Source organism: Tasmannia lanceolata, unplaced genomic scaffold, assembly GCF_043159265.1.
Source record: "Tasmannia lanceolata isolate RefF3 unplaced genomic scaffold, GAP_Taslan_0.1 ptg000003l, whole genome shotgun sequence".
Taxonomy (NCBI): Eukaryota; Viridiplantae; Streptophyta; class Magnoliopsida; order Canellales; family Winteraceae; genus Tasmannia; species Tasmannia lanceolata.
Window position 1 is genome coordinate 46,364,877 of NW_027518680.1, and position 23,931 is coordinate 46,388,807.

The 23,931-nt window shown below is 38.7% G+C and overlaps 1 protein-coding gene across 1 annotated transcript; it reads right to left on the reverse strand.

Annotated features, from left to right (window-relative positions):
* Positions 1-3,151: 3,151 nt before the first annotated feature.
* Positions 3,152-5,022, reverse strand: LOC143869832 (uncharacterized). Its single transcript, XM_077376390.1, has 4 exons — positions 4,261-5,022; positions 3,898-4,152; positions 3,459-3,787; positions 3,152-3,347 (listed from the first exon to the last, which is right to left on the reverse strand). Exons 1-4 carry the CDS (start codon positions 5,020-5,022, stop codon positions 3,152-3,154), a joined length of 1,542 nt encoding a protein of 513 aa, XP_077232505.1.
* Between the last annotated feature and the right edge of the window lie 18,909 nt (positions 5,023-23,931).

Genomic DNA, 23,931 nt, shown 5'->3' on the forward strand with positions numbered 1-23,931 from the left:
CTACACACAAGAGCTGGATCCCGTCAAACGATCTCCTATACAATTCTTCACCACATATGATGAAATTAGAGGCCAACTTATGAAGTGTTCTCCTCTCTTTTCCAAAGGCTTCGGCTGGATGCCCCTTACCTGAAATGAGATCTTTTATATCTATGTACCATGGCTTGCCGTCTGGACACCTTACTGCTATCTCTATTGCATTAACATGCGTCGGGGCCCATTGCAGTCGTACTGCCAAAGGCTGGACCTCCATTGTCGCAGATAGTTCCAACATTGAAGCTAAAGTAGTGAGGGCGTCAGCGAAATGATTCTTCACTCAAGGCAGGTGAGTAAATGTGATGTTTCTGAATTTACTAACCAGATACCCCAAATACTCGTGATAGGGGATCAGTCTGTCTTCTCTTGTTCTCCAACATCCTTTGGTTTGACAAATAATCAGGATCGAGTCTCCGAACAGATCGATGTCTTGGGTGGTTAAAGCCATAGCTGCTTCGAGACCAGCAATACATGTCCGCCATGTTGTTTGTACATTCGAATTGTAGCTTGATTGATACAGGAATATACTCTTTTCTCGGTGATACCAACACTGCCCCTATACCGTGACCATGATGGTTCACAGCTCCATCAAAGTACATAGACCATGTCGTCCCTGGAATTTTGTCTTCTACCGTCATTATCTATTCATTCGGAAATTCTGTTTTCAAATATTCAACCTCTTCTACAGGTACTTCAGCCAGCTGCTCTGCTACTACTCGCCCCTTGATTGACTTCTGAGTGACATAAGTGATGTCAAACTCAGACAACAATAACAACCACCTTGCAGTTCTTCCAGTGAGAGCTGGTTTCTCAAACAAATACTTCAAGGGATCCATCCGTGAAAGAAGCAAGACCTTATTTGATAACAGATAATGCCTCAGCCTCTGAGTAGCCCAAACCAGTGCCAGACAAGTTTTCTCGAGTATGGTGTACTTCTGTTCATACTCAAGCATCTTCTTACTGAGATAATAAATAGCCTTTTCTTGCTTCGACTATGGATCTTGTTGGGCCAACATGCATCCCATCATTATATCAGTCACGGACAGGTACAACAACAATGGCTGGCCTGGCGTAATTGGTGACAACACTGGAGGCGAGGTCAGACACAACTTGATCTTTTCAAAAGCTTGCTGACACTCTTCATCCCATTTCTTTGATGCATTCTTCTTCAAAAGCTTGGAGATCGGCTCACAAATAGTAGTCAACTGTGCTATGAATAGTCTCAAGTATTGCACCTTGCCAAGAAATCCTCTGATTTGCTTCTCTGTTTTTGGTGGAGTCATTTCTTGAATAGCTTTTATCTTCTGAGGATCAACTTTGATTCCTCTCTGACTCACCAAGAAACCCAATAACTTCCCTGATGTAACACCAAACACGCACTTGTTTGTGTTTAGACGAAGCTAATACTTTTGGATACGCTGAAAGAACTTCCTCAATGACACAACATGCCCTTCTCTGGTCTTAGCCTTGACTATCATGTCATCCACATAAACCTTGACTTCTTTGTGCATCATATCATGCAACAAGGTAGTAGCAGCTCTCTGATAAGCCGCTCCTGCGTTCTTAAGTCCGAACGACATCACTTTGTAACAATATGTTCCCCATTCAGTTATAAAAGCTATTTTGATCATATCTTCGGGTGCCATCTTGATCTGATTGTATCCCGAAAACCCATCCATGTAGGAAAGCAATGCATGACCAGCTGTATTGTCCACCAGGACATCTATGTGCGGCAGAGCGAAGTCATCCTTCGGACTTGCCTTGTTCAAATCTAAAAAATCTACACAGATTCGAACTTCTCCATCTTTTTTGGGCACCAGTGCTATGTTGCAACCCATTCAGGGTATTCCACCACCTCGAGAAAGCCTACTTCTAGTTGGTTGGTAAATTCATCCTTAATTTTCAAAGTCCATTCAGGTTTCATTCTCCGAAGCTTTTGCTTTTTCGGCTTGGCACCCGGGGTTAAAGGAGGCCGATGTTGGACAATGTCTTCACTTAATCCCGGCATGTCTTTATAGGACCAAGCAAAGACTTCTTTGAATTCCCTAACTAGACCAATTAATTCCTCCCTTTCCTCAGGGGATAATATTTTGCCAATTCGTATTTCCCGAGTTTCGGTTTCATTACCAATATTTATGGTCTCGATTTCTTCTTCGAGTGGCTTTGCTCGACGCTCCTCCTCCTGTTTAATCATATACTTGATTTCAGGGGGAGTTTTGTCGGCATCCTCATCTGGTTCTTTATTATTACTATTATTATCATTGAATTCATCAGATAAAGAAGCAGACACAGAGACCTACTGAGAAGAGATATTCATTTCATCGTAAACTGCAAGTACATCATCGGACGCGCCTGACTCAGGCTCAACATCGGACTCAACAAAGAAAGAAACAGACTGGGCATCGGTCCCATCAATGGACTTGAGCTTAACAGTAGCTACATCAGACATGACATCAGACAACTCAAACTCAATTTCAGACACATTAACAGACTCTGACTCATAATCAGACTTCATGTCATTGGAAGACTTATTGACTAGGACATCATCATACTCCATAACAACCTGAGGAAAGACATAAGAACTCCAGTTGGTGAGGTCTCCTTCAGCTAAGGTGATCATGGCTTGCAGGTTCAGAAACGACGCGTCTTCTCCGATCATAGCTACAACCGGTGAATCAATCTTATACAGAGATTCCAGAAGGTACGGCTCCATAAGGTCAGCCCAGTATGATTCAGATTCCTCCTCATTAATCTGCAACGATGGAAATTCATCTGGTAATTTCATGTCAAAGAAGATCTCAAACCCTGGCAGCTTTTCATTGGTTATTGGATCAACCCATGGCTCAACAAAACCATAAAAGGCGAAATCCTCCCCTTCTTTCCTATAATGTCCATTCCTCAACAAACTGTAAGACCTGTTCGGCTCATCTCGCCCCAAACGACAAAGTTCAGCCTTTCTGTGCATATACTTCTTCATCTCACTGATCTCTTCATTTGTAGGTTCATAGCCCAACCCAAACAATCCAATTGCTCTGCCCATGTTCGGCCACTCAGTTACACCCTGATGGTGGCGACCTAACCCGGCCCCTGGAACATAGCCCTGTTTGCGCATTATTCAGACTACTGCTGGGTTTGAACTTGTAAGGAAAGTGAGAGGTTCGTTCATGGCTTCTTCTATGGATATGGCTGTAACTTCCAGCGAGAAACCAGTCAGACTGACATCTTCATTCTTTTCTGAAGCGGCCTGGATGATGAGCTCCTGAGAAATTTGGCCAACTTCAAGGTTTGGGTCTCCTCTGACTGTTATTAACCTGTTACCCTTAATGAATTTCAGCTTTTGATGCAATGATGAAGGTACAACTCCGTATTTATGAAGCCATGGTCGGCCCAAGAGCAAATTGAATGATGGTTTATTGTCTTACACTTGAAACTCAATTTCAAACATTCCGCCTCCAATCAGGATTTCTGTGGCTAAAGTCCCAACAACATCACACCTCATACCATCATAAGCTAAGATGCCTTGTTCAGAAGGGATAAAATCACCAGGTTCAAATCCTAAGGCAGTAGCGGAACTCAGAGGACAAACATTCAAAGCGGATCCATTGTCAACTAAAACCTCATGAACTTTCTTTTCCTTATAGAAAACGGTGACTCGGAGTGGGCGGGTATGATTGCGACCGTCGAGAGTCAAGTCTTCATCAGTGAAAGACAAGGTTTTGGAAACTCGGGCCATAGCTACAAGTCCGACCAACTGATTTGGAGTGATATCAACAGACACTTTAGCAGCATTCAACTCTCTAAGTATATAACCTCTCGGTGCTCTGCAGAGTACATAAGCAAACTCTAGATTGAAATATTTGCCTGAGTTTTCTTTAACTGCTGAAGGAGGTTTTCGTCTTCTTCATTTGACTTCGACTTAAACAACTCAGATCCTCTGGCCAACTCAATGGGATTCTCGACCCTTAACTCGGCTTGTTTAAAGACACGCCAGCCGCGAGTGACATGGCAGACCTCATCACAATCAATCTCCAGATCCTCTTCATCAGGCTGAAAAACATAAGGATGAACTTTCTGATCTTCCTCATTAGGCTGGAAAACATAAGGAATTCGGACTTCCTGATCTTCCTCATCAGGTTGGAAAACATATGGAGTTCATGCTACTTGATGGACAGTGGGTTCAATACCGCCTCTTTTATTAGATTGATAAACACACGGGTAAATCACCTGGTCTTCCTCATCAGGCTGGAAAACATAAGGAATTCGGGCGGTGCGATTGATGACAGGCTCAGCAAGGCATTCTTCTTCCTCTTCTTTGAAATTTAAGACATAGGGAGTTGCAGGAGTTATGGCACAAATGAGAGAGGTTGGATTAACAAAGGGCTTGTCGTCAGAGATGACTCCTATCTCAGGTGGAGGATGAGCGGTATGTCTGGGTAAGGGGTTTTGAGTAACATTAGGTTCTGGTAGAACAAGATCACCCACTGCTAACAGTTTTTCAATTATGTATCTCAGGGCTATACAACGATCAGTATGGTGTCCAGGACCTTGGTGGTACTGACAGAATTGGTCTTCTCTAAAACCTCTGGGAAGAGGGTCTGGGGGAGGTCTTGGTGGTAAGAGTTCAATTACACCATCTCTGACAAGATTTCTCATGATGGAAGATGGGGTGTAAGGCAACTGAGTGAACTCTTTCTTTGGCTTTTGTATGGGTTTTTCTCCTCCCATTACTATATTTCTTGGAGGTGGGCGGGAAGTCCCTAATTGATTCACTTCTTTGGGAGCAGTGATAGGTCTTTGACTCTCCTTCGGATTCACATAATGTTTCAGAACTACACCCTGTGCTAAAGCATCTTCTGTCATGTTCCCAGTGTGGATGAAATGCTTAAAATATGGATAGTATTGAGTAGCCATATACTGCACATAAGGGCCGGAGAGATTTTTGACAATAATGCCCAGCTGGTCTTCCTCATATGGGCGGTTAGTCATTTGAGCTGCCTTTCTCCTCCACTTCTTAACAAAGGTACTAAACGGCTCATGGATCTGCTACTTGAGCATTTTTCAGATCTCAACGAGTGACCTCAACTCCGTCATCATAAGAGAATTGTTCAATAAACTTTCAACAATGTCCTCCCAAGTCTTGGTATAAGCTGAATCCAAAGTCAGAAACCATTTACACGCCACGCCTGATAGAGACATTTGGAACAATTTAGCCATCTGTTGAGAATTCAAACTCTACTGCTCCAGTGCATTGATGTACATCTTCAGATGACTCCTAGAACTCCCAGATCCGTCATACTTGGTAAAGTCAGGGATTTTGACCTTGGGAGGGAGAGTGACGCCAGGAAAGATCGAGAATTCAGACATGTCTATTTTCCTTGGATTGTGATTTTTCCAATTCAGAAGCTCGAGGGCCAACTGGTCTACTTTCTAGGACAACTCCTTCTCTTTTCCAGCTCTAGCAGGAGATGGCAGAAGATTTTCCTCAGCGTACGACTCATCATCGTAATCATAGGCAGGAGCTTGCATGGATCTGACTGGGATATGGACTCCAGTTGAAGGATTCTAGACCACAGGGTCCTTTGAGGTTGCAGACCTCTCTCCAGACGTGTTACCTTTTCAGTAAGGGTCGACACCTGTCTGGTAAGGTTCATCATCATTTCTCTCATTTCAACCATGAAACTATTCTCAGTAGACTCAGCCATTAGGTCAGGATCAGAAAATACTGGTGAATCAGAATAACGACTTAGTCTCGATGTTTGACGAGACCAAACATGCTTAGAAGCGGTAACTTTTCGGGGAGCGATGATTAAGCGATCGGGCGAGACTCCTGTCATGGACATCACAAACACTAGGTTTGAATAAGAGGTAATCATATGACAATATTACATGCAAATTGAAATAAAAGATGATACAAATGCATCCCTCCCTTGGGTAAAAACTAGCAGCATATCAATCGTGAGAAGGGTCATGACGGCCTATCACACCTAAAAGAATAGCCATCACACTCAAGGTGTTTCAGATAAAAATTCTGGCAGCATGACGGCCTTACCAAAGAATCATGGCATGGTAAACTCATGGTTTATCAAAAACCCTAAAGGATAGTGGTTGCTCCCAATGATCTTAGATAAAATTCGGCAGCATAACAACCTCACAAAAGAGCCGTGCTAAGGTAAACTCATGGTTCATCAATAACCCTAAAGGATAATGATTACTCTCAAAGTTTCTTAGATAAAATTCGACAGCATGACGGCTATACTAGGAGATGTGGTAAGGTAAGCACATGGTTTGTTAACAAGCCTAAAAGGATGATGACCATACTCGAGGTATTTAGAGAAAATTTGGCAGCATGACGGCTATACTAGGAGATGTGGTAAGGTGAGCACATGGTTTGTCAATAAACCCAAAGTATAATGATTACGCTCAAGGTTTTTGGAGAAAATTCGGCAGGATAACGACTGTACTAGGAGGGTGTCAGCAACTAAACATGAAGAGTACGCCGTCATGGTCAAGATAAAGCAGGGCTTTAAGCAAGAACATACACTCTGGTAGTAATAATGGCAAGATAGACTCACAATCGACATGTGGAATGCGATCTGATCAGGATAGATCAAAAGATCAGGCTCAGGGAAGATAGATCATGGCTAGAAAGATAATGATGTGGAACCAATGATCTGATCATAATCCAAAAATGGATAGACGGGAATAATTGATTAGATTAAAAAGAAAAACATAACTAAGAAGTAAGCCCTACTCTATTAATAAATATATATACATATATCCTAACCAGGGGCACCAGCCTAGTCTACTCTAGCGGAGTCAAGGAGGTCTCGACTCATGACAGACTGATGAGTTTACTAGAACCGTGTTGTAGCCACATAAGGTGAGCTACTCTAGTCTATAAATAGGACAAGGCTCCTAACTCTAGGCTCCACATGTGTAAGTAACACATGTTCATCCCTATATGAATGCAATATAGATATATATATAAACTCATGCACTTCCTAATTGGATTTCACTAAGTCAGGAAATATATTTATATACATAATATATGAAATAAAGTAGGGCTCCGGACTCAATCTATCGGGCACTATTCATATGATCCATACTTTAAATGTATAATACAAGTACACCGAGTGTTATACATAGTATGCTTCATTGCTCATCGGCTGCTGTAAACACAAGTGCATCGAGTGTTTACGGGTGCAGCACCAACGCATAGCTTGGAAATAAATTCAACAGCACCATTAGGGTAATGACATCCCATCTGGCACGCATTGTATCTATCCCGTGGAGCCAATAATAAAGTAAAAAAAATAATAAAAGAGATAAAGAATATGATAATGCATGTTGTGCAGTGTGTGATTCCCTCGTTTTATTTACACACCTATCTGGTGCCCCTGGATTCTAAGGGAAAAAGTTCCCATATAAGTTGATTTTGGCCCAAATTTCTTCAAAATTAGTAAAAATGGCATATTTACAGAGTTAGGCAATGTTTCAAGAACTCCCCAGCAGAGTCGCCAGCCTGTGGACCCCGATCCCGAGGATGGTGAGCGAGAGACACGAGATCCCCATCAATCCTTTGAGATCTCCACAATGTGAAGCAAAGCTCTACCAAGGAACTCACGAAATGATGCCACTCACAGTATGGGTGGCGATGTATATGTATGAGATACCTCTTGATCTGGAGACAGGAGCCTCGAAACCAAGACATACCTAAAATAACTCAGAGTCGCCATCCAGGAAAGCCGGCCCTGGAACCCCACAAAATACTCTGTCACAACGGATAACCAGAGATGCAAAGGTCCGTGCCTGGTGATGAATGAGGAAGATCCGAAGAGCACCCCCAATTCACCCAAGTGCAAGCACTTGGTCTCTTATGCCATTTTTAATTAACTTTGAAGAGTTTTAGGCGAAAATCATGTGAAATGGGAATAATCATCCCCGAGAAAACGTCTATCAAAGCATGCATGACCCGGGGATGGGCGAAGAAAGCAAACAAATCCTAACTCATCACATCTAATAAAGCAGTAAACAAGCACATGCAGAGCTATAACTAAACCGATAATGACAAATATAATAAGATAGGGAAAGCAGTAAAGAGCTATATCTAGACAGATAATCAGGATAAGACGAATGAATAAACGTTATAGCTAAGCAACCAAAGTAGTAAAGTAAACACACTAGCATGTGAACCTATGCGAGAGACAAGTTTGAGAAAATATCAATCAATCACATGCTAGAGAAGTAACCAAACTAAAGGTAACATAAAAGAAACTAAAGACAAACACGCTAAAAGATGCACGAAAAGAAAGGAATCAGAAAGTCGACGATATGCAAGGACTAGAAATGCCAGGGAAAAGAAAATGGAACACACGATAGGCTCAGAGGGCGATTCAAAAAGAATCAAGCCCAACGATCCTAATCTGCTGAAGATCGAACAAGTCTCGCGATCGTCATGACCTATCGTTGGGCTCAGCGAGGAAAATCCCTGTGAAGGGGCCACGCTACGTCGTCACCCGCCTCAAAATTCGATAAAACTTCGAAAAATCGATGAAAATCGGAAAACCACGATCAAAATCGGAAATGGAATGAAAGGGGACTCCGAGCGACCTGGCAATCACCATCCTTGCCCATTTTTAGAATTTGTTTTGAAAGGTTTGAAAATATTTATTAAAAAGGTTAGACTGAACTTGGGTGGACCCAAGCTACCTACGTACCCTGCGGAAAGGGATCAAGCCAAGGTAGTTCGAAAAAAAAAGTTTTTGGTGTTTTTGATGTTTTGGATTGTTTTTAGATTTTTGTTGTTTTTATCCCTTTTGATTGAAAGGGGGTTTTGGCTAAGGAGGTTTCCGTCCATCGTTGCCTCAACCCGACGATGTGTTCCGAAAATCGATGGAATCTCAAAACTCGAAAAGGATCTAGAGGAACGTGCAAAGAATAGTCCTAAAAAGAAAGGAAACGCCTCAAACCCTGTGAAGACCCTAAGATGGGGAAAATGATAGGAAGGGCAAGGGGTTGGTTCAAGAAACATTCCGTCATTGCGTAAACTGATGGAAGCCCAAAAAAATGGGGGACATGTGCATTGAGAAAAATATAGAAGCGACACAAAAAGACTGAGATCAAGATAAACTTTCACACTAGGTTATACGAGAGAAATGGGGGGACCTATTATAGCCGAGAATAAAACCTACTGTATGCTAACTCCAAAGTTATGTCGAAAGGTAATTCACGAATAAAATAACCCAACCCAACCTTCCCAAACATTTAAGCTCATCGTAGATTGTTAGGGTTCCTAAATAGGCATATTAAAAGTTCGGGTTAATGAGGTGAAAGCATGCAAAATACCACAGAAATTTCAAAATTTGAGTACCTGCAACTACTCTTATCAGTCAAATTTTTACAACCGAAACACTATAACCACATTGTCATTTGTTCCATGCATCACTTACCAAATCTAAATTATTTCTATGGAGGGAAGATAAGACAAATCCCCTGATTGTTTCAAAACGAACATGGGTAACCACCAAGATGAAGGAAGCATGCCAAGTTAACACCCAACTAATATGCATTGATCACCATATCAAAACCAAACTAGGGACTCGTTTACACCGATTTTTCTTTTACTTCAAATGCAAAGAACCTGAAACTAAAAATTTAGGATCGAAAATTAATAGAATTCTGAGCAAAAACTTAGATCAAGCCCATTTTCAGAAAACCAATGTGAAGGTGAATTCTACATATTTGCCTGTCTTTCACCAAGTCAGATTACCAAAGAGAATAATCAAATATGGAGCACACAAGGCATCAAGATCCATTCAAAACCATCATTGAAATGAGCATCCATTGAAATGAAATTTTAGGGCAGATTAAAGAGTAGCTATACCAAAGATAAGAAGAGGAATTAAAAGGGTACCTTCCTCTCGGTTATACTCCCTCGAGGTTGCAGGATGGCGAGGTTGCAGGCTTTCTCTTTTATACTCCGAGAATCTCCGACAATGGAACTTTTGCCGATGTTGACGGGGATGATCAATAAGTGAGGTTTTAATGATGATATGAGATGCTATCCTGAGGAGGTGAAATGATTGGAGCTTATTGTGGTTGAAGAGAATGGAGGTTGAAATGAAGCAATCGGAGCCCGGAGATGTTTGGCGTAGAAGACGAAGTGGCCGGTGGGAACAATGGAGGAAAGATTGAGATCTACACTGGAGGAGATGATAATATCAGTAAAGTGGGTTTGAGAATGGTTTTTAGGAGATATTGTTGGGAATGGGTTTTGCTCTAGTGATAAAGATGGGAAAAGGGGTTTGATGATGAGGTGATTGGAAGAAAATGGAAAAGGGTTTGAATAAATTAGGAAGGGATCTTAGTGGTGGGAAAAAATGGTGAAAATCCTTTGAGAGTTGGCTATGGAGGAGGAAGTGGAATCGGATGATGGTGGATGAGGTAATTGGCCGGCGGTTCCTTCCTCTCCTCTACCTCTCTCTCTACAATTAGGGGTTTTCTTCCCTCAAGAAAATCCCAAAATCTGCTCTATTCCCTCTCCTGACCTTAGCTTTCTCCTCTGCAATTTCTTCCTTGCCGGTGAAGACGAAATGGTGGAGGGCAGGCACTGAGAGTCGAGGGTAGAAGAAGAGGAGATGGGGTTATGGATTGAGAAGAATCTGGGAGTTAGAGAGTGGTTGACGTGGTGGGTTGAAGATGGTGGATGACGTGGTAGTGGAGATGGATGGCTGGTAAGGTAGCTTCGTTGGATTCTGACGAGGTGTGGTAGGAGAAGAGGAAACAGAATAGGGTTTGAAGATGAGGTGGGTTTCGGGGGTTGAAAATGGTGGATGAGGTGGTAGCGTAGGGTTGATGGTGAGGTGGAGATGGAGGTGCGATCGGAGTTGGGGTCGATCGGAGCTCTGGCCAGAGATGGGGAAAATGGTCGGATTTGGGTTAGAGGTGAAGCTGGAAGAAGAGGATGGTGGTTGGAGCGTGTAATGAGATGGGTATGGATTGAGAGGCAGTAGTAGATGAGGAAGATTGTGGTCGGATTTTGAGGTTGAAGATGGTTGTGGATGGTCGGATTCTTAACGGATTCCAGCTAGGATGGTCGGAGAAGATGACTGAAATGGGTTTGAGAGTGATGACTGTAGAAATGGAGGTGGCTGAGTGTGGTGGTGTAGAGAGGGTGGATTAGATGGTCGGATTCCGGCAGGAATGGTAGGATTCCGGCAAGAATGGTCTGAGAAGATGGTGGTAGAGGTGGCTGTAGAGGTTTAGGGTTCTAAAATGGAGAAAATGGTGGTGGTGAAGTTGGGAAGATGGTCGGCGGCTGGAAATCTCCTCTCCTCTCTCTATCTCCTTCTCTTCTTTAGAATTTCAGCTAGGGCTTTCTCCCCTCTGTATTTTTCCTACACCCAAAATGAGGATCCTCCCCTCCGCTACGAATTTTTGTGTTTTTATATCTTGGGTTTTTTCCTAATCCAATCCCCACCCTCCATTTGTTGCCTTTTCTCCTTGGTTATCCTCAGCCCTTGATCTACTCTCCTAACCCTAATTCTATCTTAGAAACCCTAAAAACCTAGAATGTTCAAATCTAATCCAGCCCTACACCTCACCCTTTTGATCCAATGGCCTATGTTCATTTCTTGGGAAGGAAGCAATACTCATTTTACTAAAATGCCCCTATGATAAGGTGATTTTACCCTCCTACCATTATGCTCTACTTGTCTTTTCTTCTCATCAATGGGCACCCTTGCTTTGCTAGTTCACCCTACACTTACAAAGGAAACATATTCGCCTCCTCTTTCTTCCTCGGACAACCCTCTTTAACATATTTCTAGCCATAGGGGGTGGTCTAAGCAAGAAAAGGGGAAAAGGCGAATTATTTTCTCTTGCATCTTTTCCTAGGGAAATGATATTGGCACATCCATATTTGATAATTACACTCTCCCTGCTTGTCTTTTCTCACTCGTGGAGTACTTTGGAAAAATGTAAAAAAACCATTTGATAATTCTTTAAATCCCAAAACAAGCCGGGTTAGTGAAAATATCAAAATATGATTGTGCCGATATACATTGGAGCCCAAGGGTTCAAATAGGGGGATGCCACTACCGAAAACTCAGGGGTATTTTGCAATTTTTGTAAATTCAGGGAAAAATGAAAGGGAAGGTCGGGGTAATTGAACGGAGGATATCAATGGGGTTTAGGAATGCTCAGGCTTTCAGAATATTTCAAAAAAATGATTTTCAAGCAGGCATTTCGGATTTTTCATGTTCTTTTGCAATTGGACCTCGATTTTTAGAAATTTCGGGACTCAGTTTTTAGGGTACTTCGGGAATCGGTTTCAGACACTTCAGGAATCTATTTCATGAACTTGAGAGTTGAGCTTGGGGAATTTTGAACTCGATTTCAGGGATCGATTTCGGGAACTTTATTCAATTTTTGTGAATTTAGGGTCAGGTCAGAATGGGGTGTCTACAACTTGCAAACCAGACCTTGCGGCAGAGGTCTGCCCGATCATAAATGGTTGATCCCTGGAGGCAACCAGACGTCTGGGCAGTCTCTGGCGTCGGGAAAAATATGACTGTTGGGACTTGCGGCTTGTCTTTATTTTGAATTTTCAAAACCCAAAAATGCCCATTTTGCCTTCCAACGGTTATATCCTCTAAGGGGTTTATATATGAGTTTATTTTCATCATTAATACACTTTCGCAACTTGGGAAAGGATCTATACAAGTGATTTAAGCATTTCTAAGCATTTTACAAAAGTTCTCTTCTTCCTTGTTTTCAAACTTGCAAACTCATAGAAGAAGATCTCCACAATCTTACTTGCAATCATCTTTGGAGAAGATACACTAAAAGCTCAGTTGTCATCAACTCAAAGGAAAATCTACCAAGTTCACTTGTACTCATTTTTGGGGAGTTGGATAAGGGTTTCTTGTAATATTCTTTTGAAGAGCTATTTGAGAGCAATCATTGTACATCGAGTCTATAAGAGGCTAAGAGAGATTCAATATCATTTTTCTTCTATTAATTGTACGAGGGTCTGCGATTCAGTCCGATAAGAGAGGAGAATCATTGTAAGAGGGCTCACGATCCAGCCCGTTAAGAGTGGAGGATCATCCTTAGTGGATTTCCCCAAGGAGACCAAACTTAGGAAGAGTGGAGTAGGGGATCTCCCAAACCACTTTAGATCTTATGCACTCCCATCTTCTCTCTCCTTCTCTTAGTTGGTAAGATCTTTACTTTGCATTTTATTTTAATTCCACATCTATTTGCAAAGTAACAAGTGTGGGTGATTTGTTTGATTTAACTTACTAATTGGATTAATTAATTAATTAGTTTTTAAATTATGATTAATTTCCTAAATTTTTTAATTAGGCCAATTCACCCCCCCTCTTGGATTGCCTATCAGGATTTCATTTGGTATCAGAGGCTCGGTTCTTCTACTAGAAATTTTATTCCTCAAAAATCTCATTTGGTATTTTAACTAGATGTGTTGATTTTTCAAATATCTCATTTTGAAAGGTTTTTCTATTTTGATCTTTGATTTTCAAATTTCTTCAAGAGTAAAAGATCATGGCAACCCCTGTGGATTTTGAGAGAGGCCAATCCGATCTAGCTCCTCCCATCTTTGATGGAAATAACTATGGATCTTGGAAGATTATAATGTAATTATTTCTAAAATCTATAGATTTTGATATCATGGACTTAATTGATGAATCATTCACCTTTCCTAATTGCAACAAGCTTAGTTCAAAAAAAATTTCATTAAATTCTAAAGCAATGATTGCATTGTGTTGTGGAATGACAATTGATATTTTTACAAAAAATTCATCCTGTAAAAATGCAAAAGCGATTTGGACTTCATTTGAAAATTCATATGAGAAAAATATTTGTTTAAGTGCATCTATTGATGAAAATCATATTCTTAGACAAAATAGTGTTTCTCAAAAGTCTTTTGCAAAAGAGAACAAATTTGAAACTCAAATTTTCGGTTTGGAAAAGCAAATTTGAAAATTGAAATTGGATCTTAATGAAATCATCTCTAGTAATGAAAAATTAAGTCAACTTAGCAAAGTTTTGATAAACCAAAATAATGACTTAATTCAAAGATGTGTTGCCTTTGAAAAACATAATAATGATTTAGAAAAGGCAAACATTGAGTTTATTGAAAATTTTAATTTGTTAAAACATGATGAAGAACTTAGAACCAATACATCTCATGAAATTGACTACTTAGAAAATAAAGTTGAGATGTTGAAATTCGAAAACGAAAAACTTGAGTTGGAAAATAAATCCTTACAAGAAATGAGTGCTAAACATGTTTGTGTACCTATGCATTCTTGTAGTTGTCATCTAGTCCTTTTACCCATTCTTATATGAGTTGTGATTATTGTGGTAGATTAGGACATCACAAATCTACTTGTAGATTTTGATTTGTGAAATCTTGCAAGTATGTTTGGATTAAAAAAGAGTTACTTTATAGAACTAACTTGCATGGATCCAAGATGGTTTGGGTTCCAAAACCCCCTACTTAATCTATTTTGACACTTAGTAGATTAGGGGATGAGCTTAAATGTTAAATCATTTGAAAATATTCTTTGGATACCATATGCTATCTTGTTTGATTCACATGTATCCATGTTTGTGCTTTAATGACAACTCCTTTTGTTATAATCCAAAGTCTTTATGCTTGAAACTTAGTTTTTGTAAGGCTTTGATATATTGCACTAAATTGTTATATATATTGGAAAAGGTTCCCTAGATATTCTATTTTTGACATCTAGTTTATATTTGGAGCTAAATTGTAAAATCATATGAAAGATATGCCTCTAGATACAATATACTTATTCTTGTTGTATCTAGTTGATATGTGCTTCATGATCACATCATTTGTGAAGAAACAACCTATAGATACAATATACTTATATTGTTTGACTTGTATGTAGCTATATGTATTTTTGCTAGGTGCATACACTATGACTTAAATCTTATTGCACTTAGTATCCATCCACATGACATGCCACACTTGAACTTAATGTGAAAACCATAGTTGATCCTACATGATTATCAACCTCTCCATTGCCCTTGAGTTCATATTAAACTCATAAGTGCATATATTTCTTAGTTGAACTCAAAATTTGGACAAAATTGACTTTTGCTAGATTATTTGGTGTCTAAACTATTTATATATCATTTCTAGCAAATCTATGTAAGTAAATGCCATGTCTAGGAAATTGATCACTTCTTAGACATACCTTTAATGCCCTATGTGAGAAAATAAGTTTATCTCTATGCACCTAGTTGTCCTTCACACCCTCATAAGATTCTCTTATTATGTGCTTTATAGTTATCATTAAAAGCAATAAGAAATCTTTGATAGGTTTTATGTATGTGTATTCCATGAGCCTTAATTGTATATCCTCTCATGACTAAGATGAACTTTGAAACTTAGATGGCATCATATGTTTTTAGTCATGGTAGTTTCTTTGGAATACATGTGTCCAAGGTGTCATCTCTTGATTGATATCCTTAGTGTCCTTGGATCCTTCCCTGCATTCTTATATAATATATTTTGTAAGGAAAGTTGAAAACAAGTCTAGATTCAACATATGAGTCGAATTGAAATATCATTGGAATCTAGTATCCTATTTGGGCAATAACTCACTTTTGTGCCTAATGCCTTGTCATTAGACTTGTGGTTGTAGATGTAGGTAGATGATTGGACAATATGTCTTATATGTCATATTTTTGGTGTCCAAACATAGTAGACCATCCATGGATGATTATTGTCCATGTAATCTAGGTCATGTTCACATAGAGTGTTCTAAATTCGAAAAACCAAGTATATGTGAACTTATATATATATATATATATATATATATATATATATATATATATTCATAAGGCATTGGTTCTAATTGTCATATTATTTGCCTTGTATGTATTTGATCTATGTTTTCACATTGTGATACTTACATGTTAGATCACTATACATATCACATAAGTTTGAGTGATTTGAAACTTTGAAATTATCTAAGTACTCTCAAACTTAAAACCTTGTGAGGGACAAATGAATTTATTTGATTACTCCCTCCATAATTAACTAGTTTGTTTTTATAAGCAAATTTGAAAAGAACTAGTTATTCTCCACACTTGGATAGAGTTGCTTACTCTAGGTACATTCCTTATGTTTTGGTATCTTTTGTCCTTAATAAGTTTGGTGTTTGAAGATTACTATTGTTGTCTCTATCTATAGAGTGTATAACCCCCACTTGTTTTGCTATTATCTACATGTATGAGATGTTCAAACCTTAATGTTAAAAGCTACTCAATCGGTGCTCATGCCTTCTTTTGAAGGAATGGTACCATAACCTTAATTAAAGCACTTAATTACTTTTGCCTTGTGCCAGCATCTCAATCATAGATAGATATATTTGTGTGTGTGATTTTCCTAGCTTATTTGTATGTTATATCCTTAGGGGAGTATATTTGAACTATTGAATTTGATATCACACTTAGGGGGAGCATGGTTTGCTAGGTGTTCTCGTGACCTTGTTTTGATCTTTTGATCCTTAGCATTCATGCAAATTGTGTCATTGTAACCCAAGGGATGTCCTCATCTATTTGGTATCTTATGGGATATGTATCCAATCCCCTTGGTGTCTATGTGTGGACACCCTTTGGATTCATACATTGTATGATTCTTTTTCAAAGGGGGAGCTTGAAAGTTCAAATCTTGTCCTTAAGACTTATCATATGATCTCTAATGTGTATATTACTTCATATATGATAAGTACACTCATTGGAGCATGGTTGCTCCATACATGAGTTAGTTGGGCTTGTCTTATGTTTCTAATTTTTGGTACCATACTTGGTATAGACTAAAGGCCCTTAGCCTAAACCTTAAATTTCACATCATTTAGGCTTCACACTTATCTTGGATATTCATTTGATATTTGGTATTATATGTATTCTAAGAATAAGTTTAGTTTTGGCCATGTATTCACTTTCACATTTTTAGCCTATTCTCTCATGTCATGCCTTGCTACATAGGTTTCACCTAAGGCCAATGACAAATACAAAGGGGGAGAGCTCAATAGTCATATATTTATGTTCCTATGGATCATTATGAGATGCTCAAATCATCCATTTTGACTTTTTAAATTTTGTACTAAAACTTTAATATCATTGTTGATCCACATTCATAGAAGTAAAATACATTTGCTTATCACAATTTCTATGAATTTGAGTGGTTATCATGTGTGTTTTCACCTTTTCACTCATATACCCATGATATACCTCACTGTCATCTCATGAAAATGCTAAAAGTTATTCTTATGTATGACAAATCAAAATGGGAGTTCTTAACTTGTTCTATATTCATTCTTGCTTATCATGATAGGTTTCATCTCATATTATATCTACCCATCTCCTCATGCTAAGATTCTATAAGGAATTCACAAAAAAAGGGGGCTTATCATGCTAAGTTTTATATTTGCTCTATTTTCTTTCATGATAAGTATATTATAAGTTTTATAATGTAATACTATTCATGTTTGAATGGGTCATTAGGTGTATATGAATGTCTTTCATACTTTATATAGTACCACACACAAAACTGTGCTAAAACGTAATGTCTCCTTGATTTTTCCCAACATAGACTAGATTTTCATTTGATATTCTCTTTCTATGTTGTTATGCTCTTATCATGTGATCTACACTTCATTTATCTTGTATTCATGATAAGAAACTAGGGAGAGCATGTATTTTCATTAAAAATATTTCATTCTTTATGATTGTGCTTAATGGTTAATCCTTCCTTTTTGCTTATGCCAAAATGGGGAGGATTATGAAATTGATTAGATGTCCATAATCCATATGCATGTATGCTTAAACTACTTAAAACTAACCTATGCACATGTTGAGGGGGAATAGTTATGCTTATATTATTTATTAAATCCTCATAAGAGGTTCCTCCCACCTCTCTAATCAATTTGGTTTGTCATCATAAAAAAGGGGGAGATTGTAAGCCCAAGGGTCCTCATGGGTTCTCTCAATCACCTTGTTTTGATGATTAACAAACATAAATTGATTAGTCCTTTATAGGCTAATTGTTTGCCATGAGTGTTGTGCTATAGACAAGAAATTCACAGGTAAATCCGGCTAGCACTTACATCATTCCATGGCCTATGCTTGAAGATGAACCACATACAATGTCAAGGAGCTTGAACCAACTTGAAGGAGTGATCTGTGCAAGAGACCAAGACTTGAAGATGAGCTTTAAAGTTGAAGGTCAAAGTCAAAGCACGGACATGGAAGGTTAAGCTAGCTCATTCAACCACCGAACTCAAGAGGATTATTCAAAAGTAAGTTGAATGGAGATCAACTTCAAAACAAGATTGAAAGTGTTTTCAAAGAGTTTCCAAAATAATTTTAAAGCAAAAATCCAAACATCCTTTGAAAACCATAAGTAAGATCATCTGCTTTTCTATCACAAATGGACCCAAATGTTTTCCGATTGAGCCAAAATTTTGTCCACACCTTTCTCTCATATCTACTTTAATATGTACAAAATTTGGGAAGAAAACTCATTCATTTACTAGCCAAACTTACAAACCAGACCTTGTGTCAGAAGTCTGGTCCGATCATCTGGTTGATCAAAAAGGGACCTAGACGTTTTCAAAATGAGCTAAATTTTGGTGCATAATCTTCCCTAATATCAATACCAATGTGTACAAAAAATCAGAGGAAAACTCATTCATTTGATAAGTGAACTTGCAAACCAGACCTTGCGGCAGAGGTCTGCCCGATCATTTGGTTGATCCCTGGAGGCAACCAGACGTCTGGGCAGTCTCTGGCGTCGGGAAAAATATGACCGTTGGGACTTGCGGCTTGTCTTTATTTTGAATTTTCAAAACCCGAAAATGCCCATTTTGCCTTCCAACGGTTATATCCTCTATGGGATTTATATATGAGTTTATTTTCATCATTAATACACTTTCGCAACTTGGGAAAAGATCTATACAAGTGATTTAAGCATTTCCAAGCATTTTACAAAAGTTCTCTTCTTCCTTGCTTTCAAACTTGCAAACTCATAGAAGAAGATCTCCACAATCTTACTTGTAATCATCTTTGGAGAAGATACACTAAAAGCTCAGTTGTCATCAACTCAAAGGAAGATCTACCAAGCTCACTTGTACTCATTTTTGGAGAGTTGGATAAGGGTTTCTTGTAATATTCTTTTCAAGAGCTATTTGAGAGCAATCATTGTACATCAAGTCTATAAGAGGCTAAGAGATATTCAATATCATTTTTATTCTACTAATTGTACGAGGTCTTCGATTCGGCCCGATAAGAGAGGAGAATCATTGTAAGAGGGCTCATGATCCGGCCCGTTAAGAGTGGAAGATCATCCTCAGTGGATTTTCCCAAGGAGACCAAACTTAGGAAGAGTGGAGTAGGAGATCTCCCGAACCACTTTACATCTTGTGCACTCCCATCTTTTCTCTCATTCTCTTAGTTGGTAAGATATTTACTTTGCATTTTATTTTAATTCCACATCTATTTGCAAAGTAACAAGTGTGGGTGATTTGTTTGATTTAACTTACTAATTGGATTAATTAATTAATTAGTTTTTAAATTAGGATTAATTCCCTAAATTTTTTAATTAGGCCAATTCACCCCCCCTCTTGGATTGCCTATCGGGATTTCACTAACCATTTCTTGAATAGTTTTATTTCTTCTTTCAGCTACTCCATTTTGTTGAGGCATTCTAAGCGCAGAAAGTTATGATAGATTCCATTCTTAGCACAATATTGTTCAAATGACACTTTTCAAATTCAGTGCCATGATCACTTCTAATTTGTGCAATTGCAATACCTAGTTCATTTTGTATTTTATTGGCTAATTTTAAAAATATATCAAAAGATTCATCTTTATGAGCAAGAAATAACACCCAAGTATATCTAGTGTAATCATCAATAATCACATATATATATCTTTTTCCACCTAGATTACTAGTTTTCATTGGTCCAAACAGCTCCATATGCAATAGCTCAAGTGGATAAGAAGTAGAAACAATGTTCTTTGGTGTGAAAGATGTTTTGATTTGTTTACCCATTTGACATGGTTTACAAATTTGATCTTTAACATATTTGATTTTGGGTAAACCAATCACGACATCTCTAGATGAAATTTTAGAATTAGTTCCATGCTAGCATGACCTAATCTTCTATGCAATAACCATGAGTTTTCACCAATGACGGTAAGACATTTTAGATTTTGAGCTTTTAGGTCATCTAAACTTATGGTGTATTTTCAACTATGCATGTATCATGTTCAAATATAACTCTACGCCCACTATCACATAGTTGAGTAATACTAATCATGTTATGTGACAAGCCATCAACAAGTAAAACATTGTGGATAGGGGATTTAGAGTTTACCTATGGTTCCTTGACCTATGACTTTTCCTTTTTTATTATCTCCAAAGGTAACCAATCCGACATCCTTGATAGAGAGAGACTCAAAATGAGATAAATCTCCGGTCATATGCCTTGAGCATCCACTATCAAGGTACCACTTGTCTGGCTTGGTTTGGCTCCTCAAGCACACCTACATTTAGATACTAAATTAGTTCATTTCTTAGGAATCCAAACTTTCTTAATCCTAATTTGACTAGTCTCATTCAAAGAACCTTTATTTACAACACATACTTAGGATTATTAGAATAGATACAAGCAAATTTATAATAACCTTGCAAACCACAACCATTGCACACAATACTACTAGAGGATGAGCAAGAGGGTCTTGCTTTTACAAAGTTGGTTTGAAGTCTTTTGGGACTTTGATAATCATCATATCCTATTCCAACTTTGTTCAATGACCGTTTTCCTATACCAAGTAGTTTGTTTAGAGTTAATGTACCTCTTATTCGATTGTGCGGAAGCGAACTTCCAAAAAAATTCTCTCAGGATTTACAAACCAGGCGCGTAATCACGTAGAACGCCGCAAAAAAGACCATGAATGATGAGATGGAAGACGATTGCGAACCCTGAGGGCTTTGTACGTACACCGCTAAGGTGCTTGTAACTGTACACCCGTTCGATCTCAGTCGAATGAAGATGGACGAGTGAGATCGAGAGTAGATGGCAAGATGCTATGGGGAGAAGAAGAGGGGGGAGAGAACTCTCATGTGTGTATAGAATGGGCCCTTTGCTCACTTATATATAGAGAGGAAATCTTGTAATTCCCAAATTACCCCCAAAATCTCTACACTCTCTCAAGGGTAATTGTAAGCCCAATGGTTTCCACCTTGGCATTCCCATCTTATTTTGATGATTCCAATACACAAGTGATTAATGATCACTAATGTGTTTGATTGTCTAAGTTGTAGATCATTGGTGCTAAGACAACATTGCTTGGATTGAGGCCAAGAAGATCTCATTGGACCACATCATGAAGGCCAAAGACATCGAAGTCCAAGTCAAATGAAGACTTGAAGAATCCATTGAAGATCAAAGTTATATTAGATTGTATTAAGATCCAATCCTAGTTTAGGATTTTGAAAGGCATAATTAAGTTAATCTCACACACCCTAAATATATAAGAGATTGTCCTTGTGGTGTTCCAACACCTTGGAACTCTCATAGCAATCCCATCTTGGTTGAGAATTGGAAGCCCAAAAACAAGAAGTGAAAATCTGCTCAACATAGGCTTCTCGGAACTCCGAGAGAATTCTCGGAGCTCCGAGATTTGGTCCAGTAGACTTTTTTCATCTTCTGTTTGTATTCCCGGAACTCCGAGAGAAATTCTCGGAACTCCGAGAACACTAATAACGGTCAGATTTATATCCGTTGGTGTTTTTTCCAGAATTACCACTATGCCACCAAACGGTCATATTTGGGTTTTTCTATATATATGGGCATTCTAAATTTCAAGATCATCAATCCTAACACTCTTAAACTCCATTTAAACATCCAAAGAGTGAATCAAACTTGATTATGCCTCTCATCCTCTAAACATTAGGATTTGGACCATAGGCTAAATTTGTACATCTTCTACATCTTGTAAACCCTTGTGAGGGATTGTTTTTTGTTCTTTCCTTCTTATCAAGAACTTTGTATTGGGCGAGTGTTCGGAGAAGCACAGCCCACTCTCCGTGGTGAAGATTGCCACCAAGGTTAAAGGTAATCGGAATTTGTAATCGGCACCGATCTTCGCCGAAGTTAAGAAGATCACATAGTGAAGCCATCAACGGGTTTGGTTGGTAGAGTGGAGTAGGCCTCGCGTTTGGAGGACCGAACCACTTTAAATCTCGGGTGCAATCTCTCTTACTCTTGCTCTTCATTTGCATTTGCACTTTAGATTTAACTTGTGTGCTTGAATTTTATTGTTGATCTCTTAATTTCCAAAATTGGGTTTGAGTTTTCAAAAGAGTTAAAACTTGTTAGAAACCTAATTCTTCCCTCCTCATTTGTTGCCAATTCGGGACCACCCTTGGAATTTCACTTGGTATCAGAGCAAAGGCTCTTAAAAGATTTTCTTTTCTATAAATCTTTGGTAAATTTTTCTTTAAAAATTTCAAACAAGGAAAAGATCATAAGATCTTTGGCAACTTTCTAATTGTGAAATGGCGGATAGAAATGGAACTGGACTTTCGGAGGGCCATTCAACAACTAGACCTCCCTTCTTTGATGGGTCAAACTATGGACATTGGAAGACAAGGATGCGCATCTATCTTCTTTCGATAGATGTGGAACTTTGGCACATTGTTGAAAATGGATACATGTTGCCTTCCAAACCATTTGAAGAATGGAATGTCGTAGAAAAAAGGCATGCAAATTTAAATTACAAAGCTAGAAATTCTTTGTTTTGCGCCCTATCTACGGAGGAGTTTAATCGAGTTGCTCTTTTTGATTCCGCCAAGGTTATTTGGGATACACTTGCCGTTACCCATGAGGGAACATCTCAAGTTAAGGATTCCAAAATAAACTTGTTAAAGAGCAAATATGAAATGTTTAGAATGGGTCAAAATGAAAGCATTTCCGAAATGTATACCCGTTTTTCTAAAATTTCAAATGAACTAGCAAATCTTGGTAAATCTTATCCTGCTGATGAGCTTGTGAGTAAGTTGCTTAGGTCTCTTCCTCCATATTGGGATCCAAAGGTAACCGCCATACAAGAATCAAAGAATCTCAAGACGCTAATCATGGAGGAGCTTGTAGGATCTCTCATCACCCATGAGATGCTCCTCACTAGCCGACAAGAGGAGAAGAAGCCGAAAGAGAAAGAAAAAGAGAGTCGATCTCTAGCTCTAAAAGCCTCCAAAGCGAACTCATCATCCTCTAGCGAGGTGGATAGCGATGAAGAAGAAGCTTTAAGAAAATTTAAAAGCTTATGGAGAAAGAAACATAAAAAGGATAAAACGAAGAAGAAAGAAGAAAGTGAAGTAGAAGGAGGAATAAGGTGCTATAATTGTAAGAAGACCGGACACAAAAGACCGGATTGTCCTCTTCTCAAGTCATCTTCCTCAAAATACAAGGGAAAGAAGGAATGGAAGAAATTTAAGGCTCTTGCCGCCGGATGGGATGCTACTAGCACCTCGGGAAAGAGTTCAAGCGAAGGGGAAGAAAAGAAAGATGATCTTTGCTTCATGGTACTCACCCATGAAGATGAGGTAAACTCTAACCCCTCGTGTTATTCATCTAGTAGTGATAGTGAAAAAATATCATATGATGAATTGTGCTTAACCTTGCACTCTCAAATTTCTAAAAATAAAGTTCAAAAGAAATCCATTTCAAAATTAGAAAATGAACTTAATTTTTAATTTTTTGAAAAATGAATCTTCTTCCAAATCTCAAGCACAACTTGAAAATTTTAAACTTGAGATTGAAACCCTTA